The 17106-nt window shown below is 45.7% G+C and overlaps 1 protein-coding gene across 2 annotated transcripts in view; it reads right to left on the reverse strand.

The window, feature by feature from the left end:
- Nucleotides 1–5730: 5730 nt before the first annotated feature.
- The window catches only part of Prkcb (protein kinase C beta), a 324942-nt gene continuing 313566 nt past the window's right edge, over nucleotides 5731–17106 (reverse strand). Inside the window, exon 17 of one of the 2 annotated variants that reach the window (XM_060366899.1) lies at nucleotides 5731–12579. In XM_060366899.1, the coding sequence (XP_060222882.1) occupies nucleotides 12421–12579 (159 nt within the window). In that variant the 3' untranslated portion in view covers nucleotides 5731–12420. The remainder of the gene's footprint in view (nucleotides 12580–17106) is intronic. The other variant, XM_060366900.1, reaches the window with a different exon arrangement.

A 17106-nucleotide genomic window follows, 5' to 3' on the forward strand; every position in this document is an offset into this window, starting at 1 on the left:
AACAGACTATCCACGGAGCTTCCCCTGGGCTGTCAACCACTGTAAGGGGAATAAGGCCATCTTAGTTGTTACCAGCTGACTCTCCGGGTGCCTGAGATACAGAGACTAATCTCCCTGAGATACTTGGAAGTGGCCAGACCAGACTAACCAAATAAACAGTTGGTTTAAAAGATCAGCTGAATTTGGGATAGAGCACTTACTGCTTTTGCAAAGGACCTGGTTCACCCAGCACCCACGTGGTGGCTCACAACCATCTGTGACTATACTTTCTGGGGATCCAATGCCTTCTTTTGATCTCCGAGGGCATCAGGCATGTATGCAGTGGACATATGGACATGCAGGAAAAACACAATAAAATAAATCTTCAAGAAATCCACCGAGCTTTGAGGTTCTAGATTACTGATGTAGAGTTTTGTTGTGTGTACTTTTCTGTCAACTCATCTTAGTAGGGTTTGTGGTCCTGAAGATGAAGGGATATAATTCCTCAGAGGGTGAGATTCAGACCGTTGCCTTAACCACTGAGCTTGTTATGAAACAACCAACAACTTTGTGGCCCAATGCAATGCTGAGTAGGCTGTTCCTGTAATTGCTTCCCACTGTTGTTTTGTCTCTCGTGTATCCCTGGCCTGAAACATCTTGAGAGAAACCCAGAAGTCCCACATGTAAAGAATACACCTTTGCATACATCTCCATTGGTTCCAAAGTGCAGATTCCAACTTTTATTTCAGGAGTCCATTCTGAGTTCCTGTGCCCTGGTGGCCCTTTGTTGCAGGCTGTGGTGGTATCACTCACTACAGGCAGCCTCTAAGATGGTCCTCAACACGCCACCTCCTGGTGATCTCACTTTGCTTAATCTCCCTCGCTTGAACTTATGCTGAGCTTATTGAATAACTTCTAAAGAATAGAAAACAACAACAATGTGAATTGTCACTTTCGATGTAAAGATGCAGAGACTATGATCCCCAAGTTGGACACTCCCATTTGATCACTGACCCCAGAAGCCAGCTTCTGTGCCCAGAGGTGGCCCTATGGGAATCTCATGAGGAACTGATGCTTTGACAAGTAGATGAGGAAGCCAGGAAGTGAAACTTGGTCCCTTTGTTGAATGTCCCATGAGACTACAACCTTGACCAATAGCTGGCCTAAAACCAAATGAGACTGTCAGCTAGCTAAGCCACACCAATATCCAAAGTCCACAGACATTGAGAGGGAATAGTCGTTGCGTTAAAGTTTAGAGGTAGCTTGTAACATGGCAATAGCTAACTAACCAACTTAGGTCCAGCCAGTTGAACCATCTGCCTCCCCTGTTCACCCACACACATTGCTTTATTCAGAAATGTACATGGGACCAGGCTAAGCTACCAGAGTAAAACACAAGACTTTCTTGTTACAGAAAACAAACATATAGTTATGTAATGTGTGTGTGTGTGTGTGTGTGTCTGTGTGTGCATGCACAGGCACATATGTGTGCTACAACATGTGTGTGGAGGTCAGAGGACAACCATAAGGACTCAGTTCTCTCCTTCCACCATGTAGTTCCATAGGATCAAGCCCAGGTCACCAGGATTGAGAATGAGCACCCTTAGTTACTTAGAAGAGCCTCCATCAGACTTTCATAGGTCCCCCCTCTCTTTTTCACAAGACATAATCCTAATAAAGTGAGAGGCTGAGCCTTCTGCATCCATCAGGTTCTTGTGGGTGGAAAGTCCTAGACTATACTCTTAGGCTCTGTGATCTCCCCCCCACCCCCCAGGATTGTGCCTGGACCAGCACAGATCCTAGTGCTCACTAAATGAAAGGGAGGTCAGTCTGTAGCAGATAGGAAAAGCAGGAGAAACTGACAGGGAATGGTAACCACCTCTCGCATACAATCTTAAATGAGACACATTTGCCAAACATCTACAGAAATCTAAGTATTTTTTTGTTTTCATATATGCCGCATAGAACCGCAGTCTCTCTCGAGTTTGAAGTTGGCGTCAGCCAATTTTCACTGGCAGGGTTTCTAAACTTCTCCGAAGATGAGCTCACTAGTAGATCAATGGATTCACTATCTGCCCATTTGCTGCATTTGCTGGGCTTCCTCCAAGAGAGGGGATGAATAAACCGTAGAGTCAGGATGTACTTGGTGTATGATGGGTTTGTTCTTTTCTGCTACCCACCAGCCTTAGCAGCTACAAAGGCGTGTGCTACAGACTATGTTACTGAAGCATTTCCACAAGAAAACAGAAGTATCACTCCATTCAGGGATGAGTGTAGCAGGCTGACGTGTGTGGTTCGGTGCTGTGCCACTCTGCACTGAGACTGGGACTCCTTATCTCACCAGCAGCACTTAGAAGAAATCCCCATCAGAGATAACCTGTGCTCCCCTTACTAGGGAACCCACATGAAGACTGAGCAGCCAATGGGCTACATCTGAGCAGGGGGTCTAGGTCCTCTCCGTGCATGGTCCTTGGTTGGTGTATCAGTCTCTATATGCCCTCTTGGGCCCAGATTTGTTGGCTTTGTTGGTCTTCTTCTAGAGCTCCTGTCCCCTCTGTGTCCTTCTATCCCCCCACTTATCCACAAGACTCCCAGTGCTCTGCCCACAGTTTGGCTATGAGTCTCAGCATCTGCTTCAATCCCCTGTAGGGTGGAGTCTTTCAGAGGACATCTATGGTAGGCTCCCATCCTGTTCCCTCTCTTCAACTGCTTCTGGTGTCTATTCTATTTGCCCTTCTGAGTGAGAATTAAGCCTCCTCCCTAGAGTCATTCTTGTTATTTAGCTTCTTTACATCTGTGGACTTTAGAGCAGTTTGTCTAGGCCACAGAGGAAGAGGATCCACACGGTCCTGATGAGACTTGATAGGCTAGGGTCAGATAGTAGTGGAGGAGGGCTCCCCTTTCTGTGGTCTAGGGGAGAGGGAGGTAGGGTGAAACTGGGAGGAGAGGAGAGATGGAGGCTACAATAGGATATAAAGGAAATAAATTATAAAAAATATTAAAAGTTCACAAAAAGAAGAAATATTCCCTATTTTTCCCATGTTTCTTTTTGTCTATATGGCTTTTGGGAAAAGGACATACTTTTTATTTTATTTATTTATTTATTTATTTATTTATTTATTTATTTATTTTTACTTTATTTTTCCCTTTGCAAGTGCTGAGCTTAAAAAAAAAGAAGGTATTCCAAAGACCACTGGAAAGTGTTCTCTGTTTTGACACCAGCCTCCTTGTCGACTTTCATCATAAAGTTTTTATGAAGTATTCTGTATATATTTTTAAAGATGTGTGCATGTGCGTGTGTGCATGCACGTGATGCACACGTGTGTAGATCTGCATATCTGACGAGGCCAGAAGACCATTGGGTCTCCTGAACAGGCAACAGTGAATTGCCCAGTGTGGGTGCTGCGAACCAAACTCTGCTCCTCTGGAAGAACAGCGAAATTATTGAGCCATTGCTCTAGGCTGATGCATTTCCTATTTAATAACAAACATGAAACATAGTGACTGGGACAAGTTTCAGACACCCAGGCTATAGGCACAGGAAAACAGTAAGATCATCAAGCCTGAGGCTCACGAATGAAAACGCCTCCAATGTCTATAGCAGTCAGGGAGGTAGACAGGAGGAATGAGACAATAGAGGGTTGTGGGCACTACGATACACACACACACCTGGCAAAGGATGCACACATTTAAAGTATGTTACATGTTATTTATTTGTGTGTGTGTGCTCACATGACATGACATGCATATGTAGGTTAGAGGAAAAATTTTAAGGATTGATTTTATCCTTCTGCCACATGGGTCATGGGGATCAAGTCTTTAGCCTTGGCAGCAGGTGGTTTTACCTGTTGGTCCACCTGACCACCCCTTCCTACTTTTAAAGACAAGGTTCCAAGTAGTCCACATTGGCCTCAAACTTGATATGTAGCTGAGAGAATGACCTTGTGCTCCTTTTCCTCCTCTGCCTCTACTTTCAAAATGCTGGGATTACAGGCACGTGCCATCACGCCTACTTTAGACAGTTCTGGGGATCAAATCCAGGGTCTCGTTCATGCTTAATAAGCATTCTACCAACCTAGCCACCCCGGACCCAAGAATATAGCCATTTCTTAGTTCGATTGAATGATAGGCCAGCCCTGCTGCTTAGTGGCATGAGTAGGCTGTAAACATCCAGAGGTCTGCTCTCTGTCACACTTTGCGGCAGGCAGGTGAAGACACCTGGAGGCCTACCGGCTGTGTGGCCCACCCACATTGTGCAAGTATGCGGAGGACTGATGGGAGAGAAAGAGAAGAGGAACAATTTGAGCATTTTCGAGACAGGTGGAGGTGGAGATGCCAGAGTGGAAAGGGATAGCCTATTCTGAGTAGCCAGTCCCGCCACCTGAGGTTATGGTGACGTCCCAGCCCACCCTGCCACCGAGGGCCATGCTTGGGTCTCTGGCCATGTAGCAGAGAGGGTCTATGTTGTTGATGTCAGGGTTCATATTACCATTAAAGACCATGCGGACATTCCTGGTCAGGGCTTCCACCAGGGACTATGATGTTGTCCAAGGGCTGTGCAGAGCTGGCCCCACCTCTCACCAGCTACAGCACTCAAGTCAACAGGCCCTGCCTCTCACCTGGGCAGCACAGTAGAGCTAGCCCTGGTAGTGGAACATGGGTGAGTCAGCCCGAAAGGGGTAAGCACGAGAGAGCTGACCCCACCACTGACCTGGAATGAGGTGAAGGGGGATCAAGGGAAATACTGACCTCCACCTTACCCCTCCACCACCTGTGGCAGGCAGGAGAGCTGGACTGGGGGTCATGAGAGCAGGACAGCTGCCCCTGTCCCTTACTGGCTGTAGCATTCAGGAGAGCAGGCACTATACCTTGCCTGGGCAGCAGAGTTGAGCTGGCTCTGGTAGCATGGGTGCATGTGAGCCATCCCCGAGAGCATGAAAAAGGGAGAGCAGGCTCTGTCCCTTGCTGGTTGTGGCATTGGGTGAGCTAGCCTGGACAGTGCCAGAGAGCTCACCCTTGGTAGTTTGGGTGTGGGAGAGGTAGACGGCTGACCAAGTTAGCTACCACCCAGGTCCAGATCTGGGGCTTTGAGTTGGTCCACTCCAATATCTCGTGTATGAACTGCTGGAACATGTATATGGGCCTGTCCTGCAGATTCAGAACTGCAGGAACTCTTTGACACAGGACAACAGGATGTCCAGTCCAGTGAAGATCCAGTATTGTTGCTGTAGCAGAAGCAGAGGCCCTAAACCACACCAATGACTCATTGCAATGAACATTCTTAAGTAAAGAAGTGTGGACAAAAGCGTATACCGTGTTTTCATAATGTTTTGTTTACTTTTTGTTTGTTCATTTGTTTTTTATTTTCTTTTTTGGGGGAAGTTGCAAGGGCAGTGGGGGGATACAAAGGGATGGGGAAATGAATGGAATTGGGATGCATGATGTGAAACTCACAAAGAATCAATAAAAATTAATGTTAAAAGGAGGTTGTTGCTGATTTTTTAAATGAGTTATTTCCACATGGAAAAATAAGCCCAGTTGTTGCCAATCTTCTTATTTCGTTTTGGCCTCCCCGAAAATCTGAAAGCCAGCCAAATTCATATGAAATGTTCCATTTTAAATGTGTATGATGATTTCAATGGAAAAATAAAACGCATGCCTGTGAAGGACACTCATCAGCGGGAGACATTACTTTGCGTTCCTCCCATCTGAGATGCTGTATGTTCAAAGACAGACACGAACGCAAGATGATTTGCATATTTGAATTCAGTTTAATCATACCAATTCTGAAACAAAAAGTTTCCTCCGAGGGACAAGAGTTCACAGTAACTGCAAAGCTTACTCACAACTTTTAAAAAGACTGGTCATGCTTAGGTAGCATTCAAAGGAGAATATTAGAGAGTAACTGTAAAAACTTTGACCAGGAACATCAGCATCTGACTTTAAAAATTACAAATACTGAAGCATTTTGGTACCGGACACGGTTAAGTTTTTGACACGATTGGTTCATTGGATGAGTTTCTGGAAGTCTGGAAAGTTGTACCTCTATCAGTGGTCAATGCACTTATTCTAAACTAAACATTTTCAAATGTAGAAAACAAACTAGCAAGCTATACGTACGAATAAAAGCCCTCTAAGACAAGCTCTCCACATGATGGTGCCAGCAGAGGCACCATGGATCCTGGAAGACTGGAATTGGGTAACAGACACTCAGCCTGAAGCCTTACACACAGGCTCAGCAATGGACTCTGCGTTCACCTACACATTAATGACAAACTCTGGGTTAGTATAGGAGAAGCCGGCAAATTCATTTTGGTCCAAGTTCATGATGAAGAGTTTGTCAGTGGGGGTCAGTTCCACAGGCTGCCTGGTGAACTCTTTGTCGAAGTTGGAGGTGTCTCGCTTGTCTCTCTGCCAAATGGAAAGCAAACGCATTAACACAGAAAGCAGCAGCAGCAGCAGTAGCAGCAGCAGGAGCAGCAGGAGCAGCAGCAGCAGCAGCAGGAAACATGATCAGGACATGCCAGTTACCAGAAGGCTGAGAAAAGCTCCTGAGCAGTCAGAAAGCCCCGTGCCGACAGCTTTTAGCAGCTGCGTTCCTTGTATCGGCTTTCACTTCAGATTATATGCTGGCTTTGGGAGAGAAAGCTTGGTGCGAACTCTCTACGAGAAGAGGAGATTCATTTATTTCTTTAAGAATTGCCCTAGAGAGGGTGACTGTGTGGAGGGGAGTACTATGCTTTGACTTTGAGGTGAATTACATCAGTAACTGTTTCCCCTCACAGCTAAATGTCATAGAGTTAGTTAGCTCTTAGAGTACCCTGGAGGGCAAACGACCCCTGTGGCCAGGAACTGACTTTGTTAGAGAGAGAGAGAGAGAGAGAGAGAGAGAGAGAGAGAGAGAGAGAGAGAGAAAGAGAGAGACCCCTGAACACACACTGGCTCTCAGAAGGCAAATGGCCACATAAGGAAAGCAGATCAGTGTTTATTGCAAGAAGCTAACCAACCACGTACCTCACCCTCAAGATGCCTGAGACTCACTGCGGACCACCTAGACAGCCCACTTGGAGCCAGAGCTGTGTCAGAAGATCTGGCTCAGAGGTATCCAGTCTCCTAGGGTCTACCTAACTCATATTTTAGATTCAGATCCCAAAAAGAGATGGGTAGAAGCTAGGCTTCGAAGTGCCGCTCAAAAGCTGACCACGAGAGTAGAATCTGGTTCTTCACTAGCCAGGGGGTCTCTGCAAAGATTTTGGTAGTGTGCTTTCTAAGAAACACAGCCCAAAGCTTAAAGTAAGATCTGTGAAGGCGAGCTTGAAAAACAAAACTACTTTGTGGTGGGTAATTTGGTCAGTCTGCCTTCCTTCCTTCCTTCCTTCCTTCCTTCCTTCCTTCCTTCCTTCCTTCCTTCCTTCCTTCCTTCCTTCCTCCTCTTCCTTCCTTTCCTGCTTTCTTCCTTTCTTCCAGCCTGCCCGCCAGTCTGCCTGTGTGTAGGCATTACTAACTATGCTATGAGGCAGGTTCTACCAGGGGATGTGAATGTGGGCCGATTAACCGGTCTCTATGATGTGCTGGCCTCGCCAGCATCCTTGGTAGCCGATTATCCCTTCCTAGTCTCACCCCACCATCAGCAAAGCTGATGTCCTCGTCTCCCATTGTTTGCAATATGAGAAAACCGAGGCACCAGTCAGTGAAGGGACTTGCCCAGGACTGCACAGTGGGTTGGTGATTTAAATCTGACCACATAGCAGCTAACTGTTGCCTCGTTACAGCTGCTCTGGCTGGAGAGACAGCCTAAAGAGTGTTTCACAGTGCCTGGGATTCTCTAGCAACAGGATTTCCTTATTAATCCAGGTTAATAAGGATCGCTTGTTGTCAGGCTCCAAAATACTTCTTTCTGGATGTGCCCCTGAGACAGGGATTCCCTATTGGGGTGTCTGAGGAAAGTTATGAGATTGAGGGGGACAAACTGGCATCAGGAGGTCATCTATAGGAGTGTGGGCATAGAGGGAAAGGCTAAGGCTTCTCATAGAGCTGTTTTCTGCGTGGTGGGCCATCTCTTGTGGTGTCCTGTCCATGCTGGGCTTTTGTGGAGGGTTCCAGGCTTGGGCACTCCATGTGGTTACTTTTCATATCTAGAGGAAAAATGGGATGCCCTCTGTTTCTTAATACGGTCTGTTTTATCTTTTCTGATCCTATAAGCCACAGGTCAGCACCCTTCTCATTGTCTTCTGTGCACTTACTACTTTGGGGAAATTGTACTGCTTCTCTCCAGGAGGGCAAGGTCTTTGTCTGTTCCTGTGCTATCATTTAGTTTCAAATGCGAAGAATCGTACTGAGCACACAGTAGGCTGTTCCTGAGTACTCACTGAACCAATAAAAGAAGATACGATTAAAGAGCTACTGCCTTGCGCTTTCTCATTCCTGAGGCCGTTTCCTCCTCACGCTGAAGCAAGTGATAGCGGTTGTTTCCACCAGTCCTAAGGCTTACGTAGATGGATACTGTGTGCTTGGAGCCCGTGTGGAGGGAGCTGTGTACGAGCAAGGTCTGGAAGCTTCAAGGCTCTGTGTGGACAGGAGAAGGGCAGACCTGGGGCCAGAAGATGGGCAGTGCCTTTGGGGGGGTCTCTACCTAGGTAGCCATCCTTACCTGAGAGCACGTGGCAGAATTCCCTTCCTACCGACTCAAGCTTTGGAAGCATTTTGTTACTTGCTGTGTCTCAGTAAGCCATGTGCTCCGAATAAGACTTCCTTTTAATGGGCTTTACCTCATGAGTGGAGCCTCCTGGAAAATCCTCCAAGATTTTACCCCAGAATGTTGGGAGGGACTGGGCCCCTTCGTTATGACCATTCTTTTGGGGGTGGTAGTACGTGAAGCCATGTGAGAACAGAAACACTGATCCTAGGAAGAGAATTAGTTCCACTAGCCTCCTTTGGGTCACTTGATCATGGCCTTGTCCTTTCTTAGAAGAGGCAATCAGCTAGAAATCTAAGAAATTAAAAGAGTAGATTCTTGGATCCAGACATGATTGGTCACAGTTAATACCTGCTTTAGGTAGATTTCTTTTAGTTTTTTTTTTTTTTTTTTTTTTTCTTCTTCTTCTTCTTCAATTCTCCCAGAAGTTAAATACCTTTCTTGTGGAAAATTTAAACCTGTTCTAGATGGGCTAGAGAGATCAGGACATGATCAGCAAGAGTCACATGCTGTGATCAGCTGTATCCTAAAAGGAGAACGGATTCCTCTGCTGAAGGCCTGCAGCTATCTGAGTGATGCACGATGAGGGGTGACACTCAGGACTCAGAAACAAGTCCGAAAAGCAGTTGGCTCCCTTTCTCCATCAGACACGATTCCCAGGGCACATTGTGGGAGCTCCTCTAGTCTGGCCAAATGTGGAGTTTTTGTTTCATTGACCTCCTAAGAAGGGCCCCAGCAGCTTCCCATCCCACCTCTCTCCTTGTCTACCCACCGCACTACCTGATTGCTTCAGAAATCTAGGTGGAGAGGATGCTTCAGCCTCAAACTGTGGTCTCTGGGGAGATCAAGAAGCTGCGAAGGCTTCCATCAGAAGATTTTCTTAATAAGCCTGAGACCCTAGACAATACCATGCTCTTAATTACTTGCTTTATGACCATCTTTCCTACAGATGGTATGCTGGGGGAAGAGGGCAAAGGGGATGGGCAGCGTCCTTATTATTTCTCACCATGATCTTGGCACCCAGCCTGGCACACAGTTGGTGTTCAATAAGTGCTACTTGAATGGATGGAGGAGGCATAAACGGATGGTTGCAAAAATAATTTAAAATGTTTCTTTTCCGATTGAATTCCAAAATATTCCATCAAGATCTTATGTGATGAAAGCTATTTCCTGGTTTCCTTTGATCTAAAAAGGTGGTAGGAGAGGAAACAGTAGGGAATCTGAGTCATGACCCCTTACTTCCACAGAAGCTTCTCTGACCGACCTCAGCAACATATGCTAAGGAAAGGGACACTCTGAGTATCTAGTTCTGAAAACTATGGACCTTAAAAAATAATGGCAAGAATTTGAAAATGTAGAGTGTAGTGTATATATTTACACATATATACTATCTATCTATCTATCTATCTATCTATCTATCTATCTATCTATCCATCCATTCATCTATCATCTATCCATCCATCCATCCATCCTTCCTACACGGTTTTCTAAGGTTGTCTCAGGTCACTTCCCAATAGCCCTAGGTTTCTTTGTGATTTTTATTCTGAGCATATGTCCAAGGCCTCGTGACCCAGTGACCAAATGATAGACCCTACATAACTTTCCTGGGAGTAGACATGTGGCTCAGAGATGCTTGTTTTGTTATAGAGGAGACAGAGCCCTGTGCTGGGGATCAGGATACCTGTGTTTGTATTGCCACTGACAAACCTTTAGAAAATTGCTTCTACTTTCCAGATGCCAGTTGTCCCAATAATAGAGTGAGGAATGGGAATGCCCTCGTCTCCCTCAGTGGAGACATCCTAAGATTGTCAGTTAGGACAGTAAGTTTGCTTCACATTATCTAAGAGAAATATTCCCCAGTCTTGAAGCAGAGTTGTAAATAGGCTAGGAAAGAATGCACTTTGTCTCAGCAGAACCCCAAGGCATAGTCTTCCTAAAGATGAGGAGGTGTACTTCAAGGACACTGGTCCTTGGGAAGTTTCTGTGTGATCTCTCAGAAGCCCTGAAGGTCCTGGAAATCTTTTGACCTGTGATAAGAATTCTCTTTAGAACTGCCTGAGAGGAGCAGGGATCTGAGCTGTAGGCAAGGGTAGGGACCAGCTGCTGTCCCCATCTGTTCAGGGAGAAATGAAGTCTTCCACTCCAGGGGTTCCCTTGGACTTCTGGGAGCTCACTGAGTTGCTTACTCAAGGATGCTCAAACTTAGAAGAGTGGCAATTTTGATGAGAAGCTTACGAATCTTGGGCATCTTCCTAGCTAGCCTCTAAGCTTGACTCTGGTGGGAATGTGAGCTCTGAACTCTGATGTGTGGGAGGCTCCAGCCTTTCTATCCTGCCCCACTTAAGGACACCAGCAATCCCTGAATGGTGTCCAGATCCTTCTCTCTGGCTGGTTGAACACTGAGGCTATTTAAGATCCAGCTTTAGCCCCTTTCTCCTGAGTTCCTTCTTTGGGCCCTACATTGTAGTGTGGGTCCTCATTGCTCAAAGAGAACAGTTTTCTTTGAAATAGGATTTCTTCTTTCCTTTCTTTCTTTTTTTTTTTTTATTGTATCTTGATGCTAGGAGAAAAATATCAAAACAGATACTGAAGTGCAAATGAACATTTCCACAGATATCTTGCAAAATGACATCAAACCGAAAAATGCAACGGTCATGGTTTGGAGAGATTGTGTCTTTCTCAGAGCACTCAAGTAGTTCTCCAATACCATTGGTACACCTAGACAAATACTCTCCCCACAGGCACAAGTCTGCTGGGCTCCATAGCCATCTTCTTGGTTGAACAAAGCAGGCCGTTGCGGTTAACAACATCTGGACACGGATTTTTAAAGCATGTGTAACAAAGTGAGTATTTTTTTTCTTTTGCATTTCAACAATGACAGAAATGAAAGAGCAAATAACATTTGAAATGTAATGTAAAATCGTGGTCCTTTGGGACCTTGCTAGAGTGACCATGTGGTTTCAGGAACAGTGCCAAATGCCATTCTTGAGTAGTTTGGGGGAGGAGGGTACCAGCATCAGACATCCACTATTAGAAACTACAGCAAGGTGGTAGCACCCAAGCTGGTTGCCTTTTGACCCCTGGAAGTGCTTTTAGATTGAAACTCATCTAAAAGCGCATTCCCTTTTTGGTTTTTATTGTTGTTGTGTGTTTTGCTTTTTGTTTTTTTTTTTCCAGGACTTAGATAATCTTCTTATCACTGAGTTAAAAAAAAAAGTAAAAATGAAAATTTATTTTTAGCGTGTTCTTTTCAAAGCTGTACTGCCTCCAGAACAGGCAGTGTGGAGGGATTCCCTCTAGGGCAAAGCAGCCATGTACTTGGATTGAAGCCAAGCTCCCAGCCTGGAAAGTGGAGGATATTGCTAGCATTCAGTTCACCTCTCCATTTTGTAGGAAGGATGTAGATTGGATGGTCAGGGTAAAATCGGCAGTGCAGAGGATGAGGGAGAGAAAGCAAGCATTTTCTCTCCCCAGTGGGCCTGAGAGCTGGCATGCTGGGGACGCAGGTAGGAGGACTTTGCGTGTGTGTCTCGATTATGCAGCACTTTCTACATGCCGCCTGCATAATTCCATCTCCTTGAGATGCTCCAAACTACTTGAGGACATTTGGGTTCTGAAACATGGCCACTCTAGCCTCATCAGAAAAGAAAACACGGATGTAACTTGGCAATGAAAAAAAAATAATGTCACCATGATAGCTGTTGAGCTTGAATGACAGAATGAAGGACGGAGATCTACAGATCTACTTAGCTCTTGACTTCAGGTTTTAAAAATTCAGAGTTAACAAAGGAAAATCCTTCGAATTCTGATTGGTCAATATTCCTGATGACTTCCTGGTCAGGAGGTGTTAGGACTGGTGGATGGCGGGTGAAAAACCGGTCGAAGTTTTCAGCATTTCGCCCACACTATGAGAGGGGGAGAAAAGAACTTGTGGTGGGTGGAAAACAAAACAAAACAAAAAAACAAAACAAAAACAAAAACAAAAGCCAAAATAAAACAGAATTGAGCAGAACCGGGTGTGGTTTTTCTCCAACCCCTTCCCTTTCAGAAACGCAGAGAGGTTGTTTCAATGGTCAGAAATGAGAGCAATGTAAAATGCAAAATTCTCATGACCTTTGTTACATGACCTTGGGCTCCTACCCTTTAGGTGCTATAGCTCTCAGGTCACTCCTGGTTTCCTTCTGGGAAGTCAGGAAGTGTATGACAAAGGCATGAGATGGTGGGGCTAGCAGCATGTGGCATGTTCCCCACCCCAGCGAATCACCCACAAGGCTACCTGGTGGACGAGGTCTCATTTTTAATGGGTGTTAGATGTCAAATAATGGCCCATTCATACGTCACCTGGCGAGCTTAATATATAGCACCAGATCTCTTAAAGTGTCATCCTGCTGCTCTTGATCAGGAACCACAGGTGTTTCTAGCTCAGTAGAATATAGTTTTCAAACATTAGCCAATGGAGGAAGCACCATAAGATCTCAGTGGGACCACAAAGTCCCGGCTAGTTGAATTAATAATTGACCCCTAATTACAAGGTTTCTGGAGGTAAAATCTCTCTCTCTCTCTCTCAAAATACCTAGGGTGGGAGGGAATTCATATTGCACATGCTACATTCCAGCCTAAGGAGAGGAGATGGGTTTCTGCATTGAAGATCTTGCTCTTGACCCTTCCTGGCAGGACCCCCGTGCGCAGAAGCCATCAGCATTCCAGTGTCTATGGGAGGTGTTCCGGTTAGAACGTGCAGGGTCCTCACATGTTCAAGGCTTCAGACCCTTCCTAGAGGAAGTGAATTACTAGGTACAGGCCTCAAGGTTTTATGCTCTGGCCACACGTTCTGTGCGCTCACTGCTTCCTGGCTGCTGATGCAACACAGCCAGCCACCTCACACTCCCGCTGCTTATCAGGTATTTGGTCACATCGATGAGAAGAGTAAGCCGTGCAGGAGGCCGACATCAACCTAACTCCATCACAGTATTCAGTCACAATAATGGTGGGTAATCTATAGCACGTGTTTGCCACAGCTGGGCACCCAGCAAAGCACTTCACCCAAATTGATCTCATTTAATCCTCACAATGGTCTTATGAAGTATATCATCACCACAGCTTCGTTGAACTTGGGGTTACATGTTTGAGCAATTGGCCCCCAGCTGGAGGTACAAACTTAAGAGGTTACAGAATCTTTGGGATGGTGGCTTAGCTAGCGGGAGTGAGTCATTGGGAACTGGTCTGGAAAAGGATGTCCGCTTCTGATTACGTCCCCATGCTCTGCTTTCTGCCCACCACAATGTGACCAGCAGCCTCATACTGTTGCCACCGTGCCTTCCACATCAAGGTGGACCAATGTCCTCTGAAACTGTGGATCAAAATAGATCCTTCCTCCCTTACCTCCCTTCTGCCAGGTATTTGTCATAGTTTCACAAAAAAGTAACTAATACAGATGTTATCTCCCATTTTATAGATGAGGAAAGTGAGGCCAGGAAGATCAAATCATCGGCTCCAGGCCAAACATCTGGCAATCACAATGCTGTAGATGGAGCTGGTTCTAGCTACCATCAGAACCAGGGTCTCCGCTTCCATGTTTACACGTACAGCTGATAGGAAGCGAGAGAGTGAAAAGTGCAGTAGGGCAGGATTGTGATCAAAATCATGGCTTGGGAGCCGTAGTCTCCGTTTTGATTGACAGAGAATGTGGTTAGCTCAACAGCAGGGACAGACTGTGGGGAAATTCAGAAAGATGGTGATTTCCATCTTGGAATATGGTGGTTTTGAGAGTCCGGTGCATGTCTAGCTGAGAACCAGGGAAGCCAGGAGGAGAGACCTTGAAACAAAACCTTTCAAATGGCTCCTCAAGGAGGGAGGGGTGGATAATTACAGCTCTAACCACCAGGCACTCCCCATGCAGCTGGCTTTGCTCATGGTACTCATGTGACAGGTCTTCGAAGCATGAATTTTGCTCCCAACTGCTGCTGCTGAAACTCCCCATAATGCTGTCTTAGAGAAGCAGGGCAACCAGGAGAGAGCAACTCAGGCATCCTGAGGACCGAGAGAGGCCACCGAGAGATGTGCTGTCCTGTTGGAAATGCTGCTAAAATGTCAGGCAGGAAAGTGCAGAAAGGGAGCCATTGAATTTGGCCCCTGAGAGTGAACAGAAAGGGACACTGGGGACTGCCACTAAGCTTCTGTCACCAGAAGAGGAAAGCATCTCCCTAGCTCCTTAGCAAAGGGTAGGTGCATGGAATGGGCACTCAGGGAACCACAGTCGCTGCCTGAACAGAAGAGAGCCCACAGTTCTGTAGCCTGCAAACTTGGATCAGAGCCTTGGCATCCAACTGCTCACTGGCTGTGAAACTCTAGGAACATGCCCTAATGTCTTGGGTCCCTCTTTTAGGAAACAGGGACAACGGCGAGCCTCATCACTTGGGGTTGTGATGATACCGACATGAAGTGATGTGTGTGACAAGGCCCTTGCTTCCTCCGTGAAGCGTCACCTACAGTGCATGCTTCTGGACAGGGCCTAGTTCTGAAGTTTTACTAAAGTTTTAAACACTGAAGACGCAGGCTTGAACTTTTAAAACTCTTGTTGAGCTTAAAGAGATAGATGTGGGGCTGTAAAAATGACTCAGTTAGTACAGAGTGATTTAGTGAGAGACTTTGCCTCAAAAAAAAAAATAAAGGAAGTGATTGAGGAAGACACCCTACTAGATCAACCTTTGGACTCTACATGAACATGTATATACTTACGTATGTGCGCATGCACACACATGCACACACATGCACACATGAAGGAGTGTGCACACTCACTTTAATAGAAGAATAATATCCCCATTGTGAAGTGTAGCTCACATTCACTCTGCTTTGGGAAATTCAAAAGCACAAACTTGATAAAAATAAAAGTACACGAAAAGGCGAATTTCAGACGATGCAAAGGCATGAAAGTCCTGGGGGGAAAAAAAGCTTAAATGAATGTACTTATAATTTGAGAGTGAAAAAAGAGATTTCAAAAGGGTCAAAACCAAGGGGCAACAAAGAAAATTCTGCCTAATGATGTTAAAGACTGAAAAATGTATATGTAGTTACAAAAAAGACAAAAAACAAAACAAACAAACAAACAAACAAAAAACCAAATAAGCCTAAAGGCTAATAGCAAACTAGATAAAATGAATTTGTAATGTCTGCTACAGAAAACGGCTCTTTAACTCATAAATATGAGTTATAAGTTAAGTGATTGTATGCTAGAAAGGAAAAGATAGCCCAAAGGAAAATTATGAAAAAGGGAAAAATTAATTTTCGTTCTTTTTTTTCTTTTCTTTTTGGGTGAGGGAAATTAAAGTCAGGATTTCAGATACACAAGAGGAGTACTCTCCCACTGGGCTCTATTCATAGCCTGAGAAGTCTATTTCTTTTTAAAGATTTTTGTTTATTTTAAAGTATGTGATATGTGGTAGGTATGTGCACTTAAGTAAGGGCGTCTGTAGAGGACAGAAGATGGACCTAGACTTCCCAGGGTCTTCCCGATGGGCCTGCCTGATAGACACACTGGGAACTACCCTTGGGTCTTCTGCTAGAGCAATATTCTTCACTGCTAAACTAGCTTTCTAGCCACCCTGAGAACACTACTTTTAAAGAGTCAAAATACGCAGAGGATGCTCAAATTCCACTCCCAATTAAGGAAATGGCCTTTCCCCTTGTGCTTAGTGACGTAAGTAAGAAGTAGTGTCAGTTGGATGTCTGGGGGGGGGGGGCGAGGGGAAACCATTGCAGGCAGAGGCACTGTGCGTGCCAACGCCCTGGGATAGGAATGTGCAGCCATCCTCAGTGGGGCCAGAGTGGCAGTAGAGTGACCAAGGGGTAGGAGGGACAGGGGAGGTCACAGAGAGGGACAGGAGCCAGAGCATGATCCTCAAGGCCATGCGAGGACAGTGGCTTTCCATCTCGGCTTGATAAGCTGTAAGTGACGGGATCAGTTGTGGTTTAAATGAGGTCACGAGGCTGTGTGTGACAGGAGTGACACTGGAAAGAGAGAGCCCAGGTAGGAGACTGTTGCAACAACTAACAGAGAGGGTGAGGGCTTGGAGGAAGGGGGCTGTGGGGAAGATTCATTTGGACTTGGCTATAACACATTTGCATTTTGTGTTGACAGGAGGTGCTGGTGGGTGGGAACTGAAGGAGGAGAGAGAGGAGCTGGTGCCCTGGAGTCTCTGGCTTTAGCTGCTTGGAGAGGAAGTACCATGAACGGCTGACTGTATTTGCAGGGAAGGGGATCAAATCCTTGTTTTCCTTCATGGTCAGCTGGAAATCACAGTGTTGATGCTAAGGAGGCTGGTGGGGGTGCAGTTTGGATTGGAAGGTGTCTGGGGACTAGGCTAGCATCAGGGACATGGAAGGCAAATCATTATAGTCGTCCAGAGGGGAGGAAGAGTGGGCAGGGCTGTGTG

Source organism: Meriones unguiculatus, chromosome 14 (assembly GCF_030254825.1).
Source record: "Meriones unguiculatus strain TT.TT164.6M chromosome 14, Bangor_MerUng_6.1, whole genome shotgun sequence".
In the NCBI taxonomy this organism is placed as follows: domain Eukaryota; kingdom Metazoa; phylum Chordata; class Mammalia; order Rodentia; family Muridae; genus Meriones; species Meriones unguiculatus.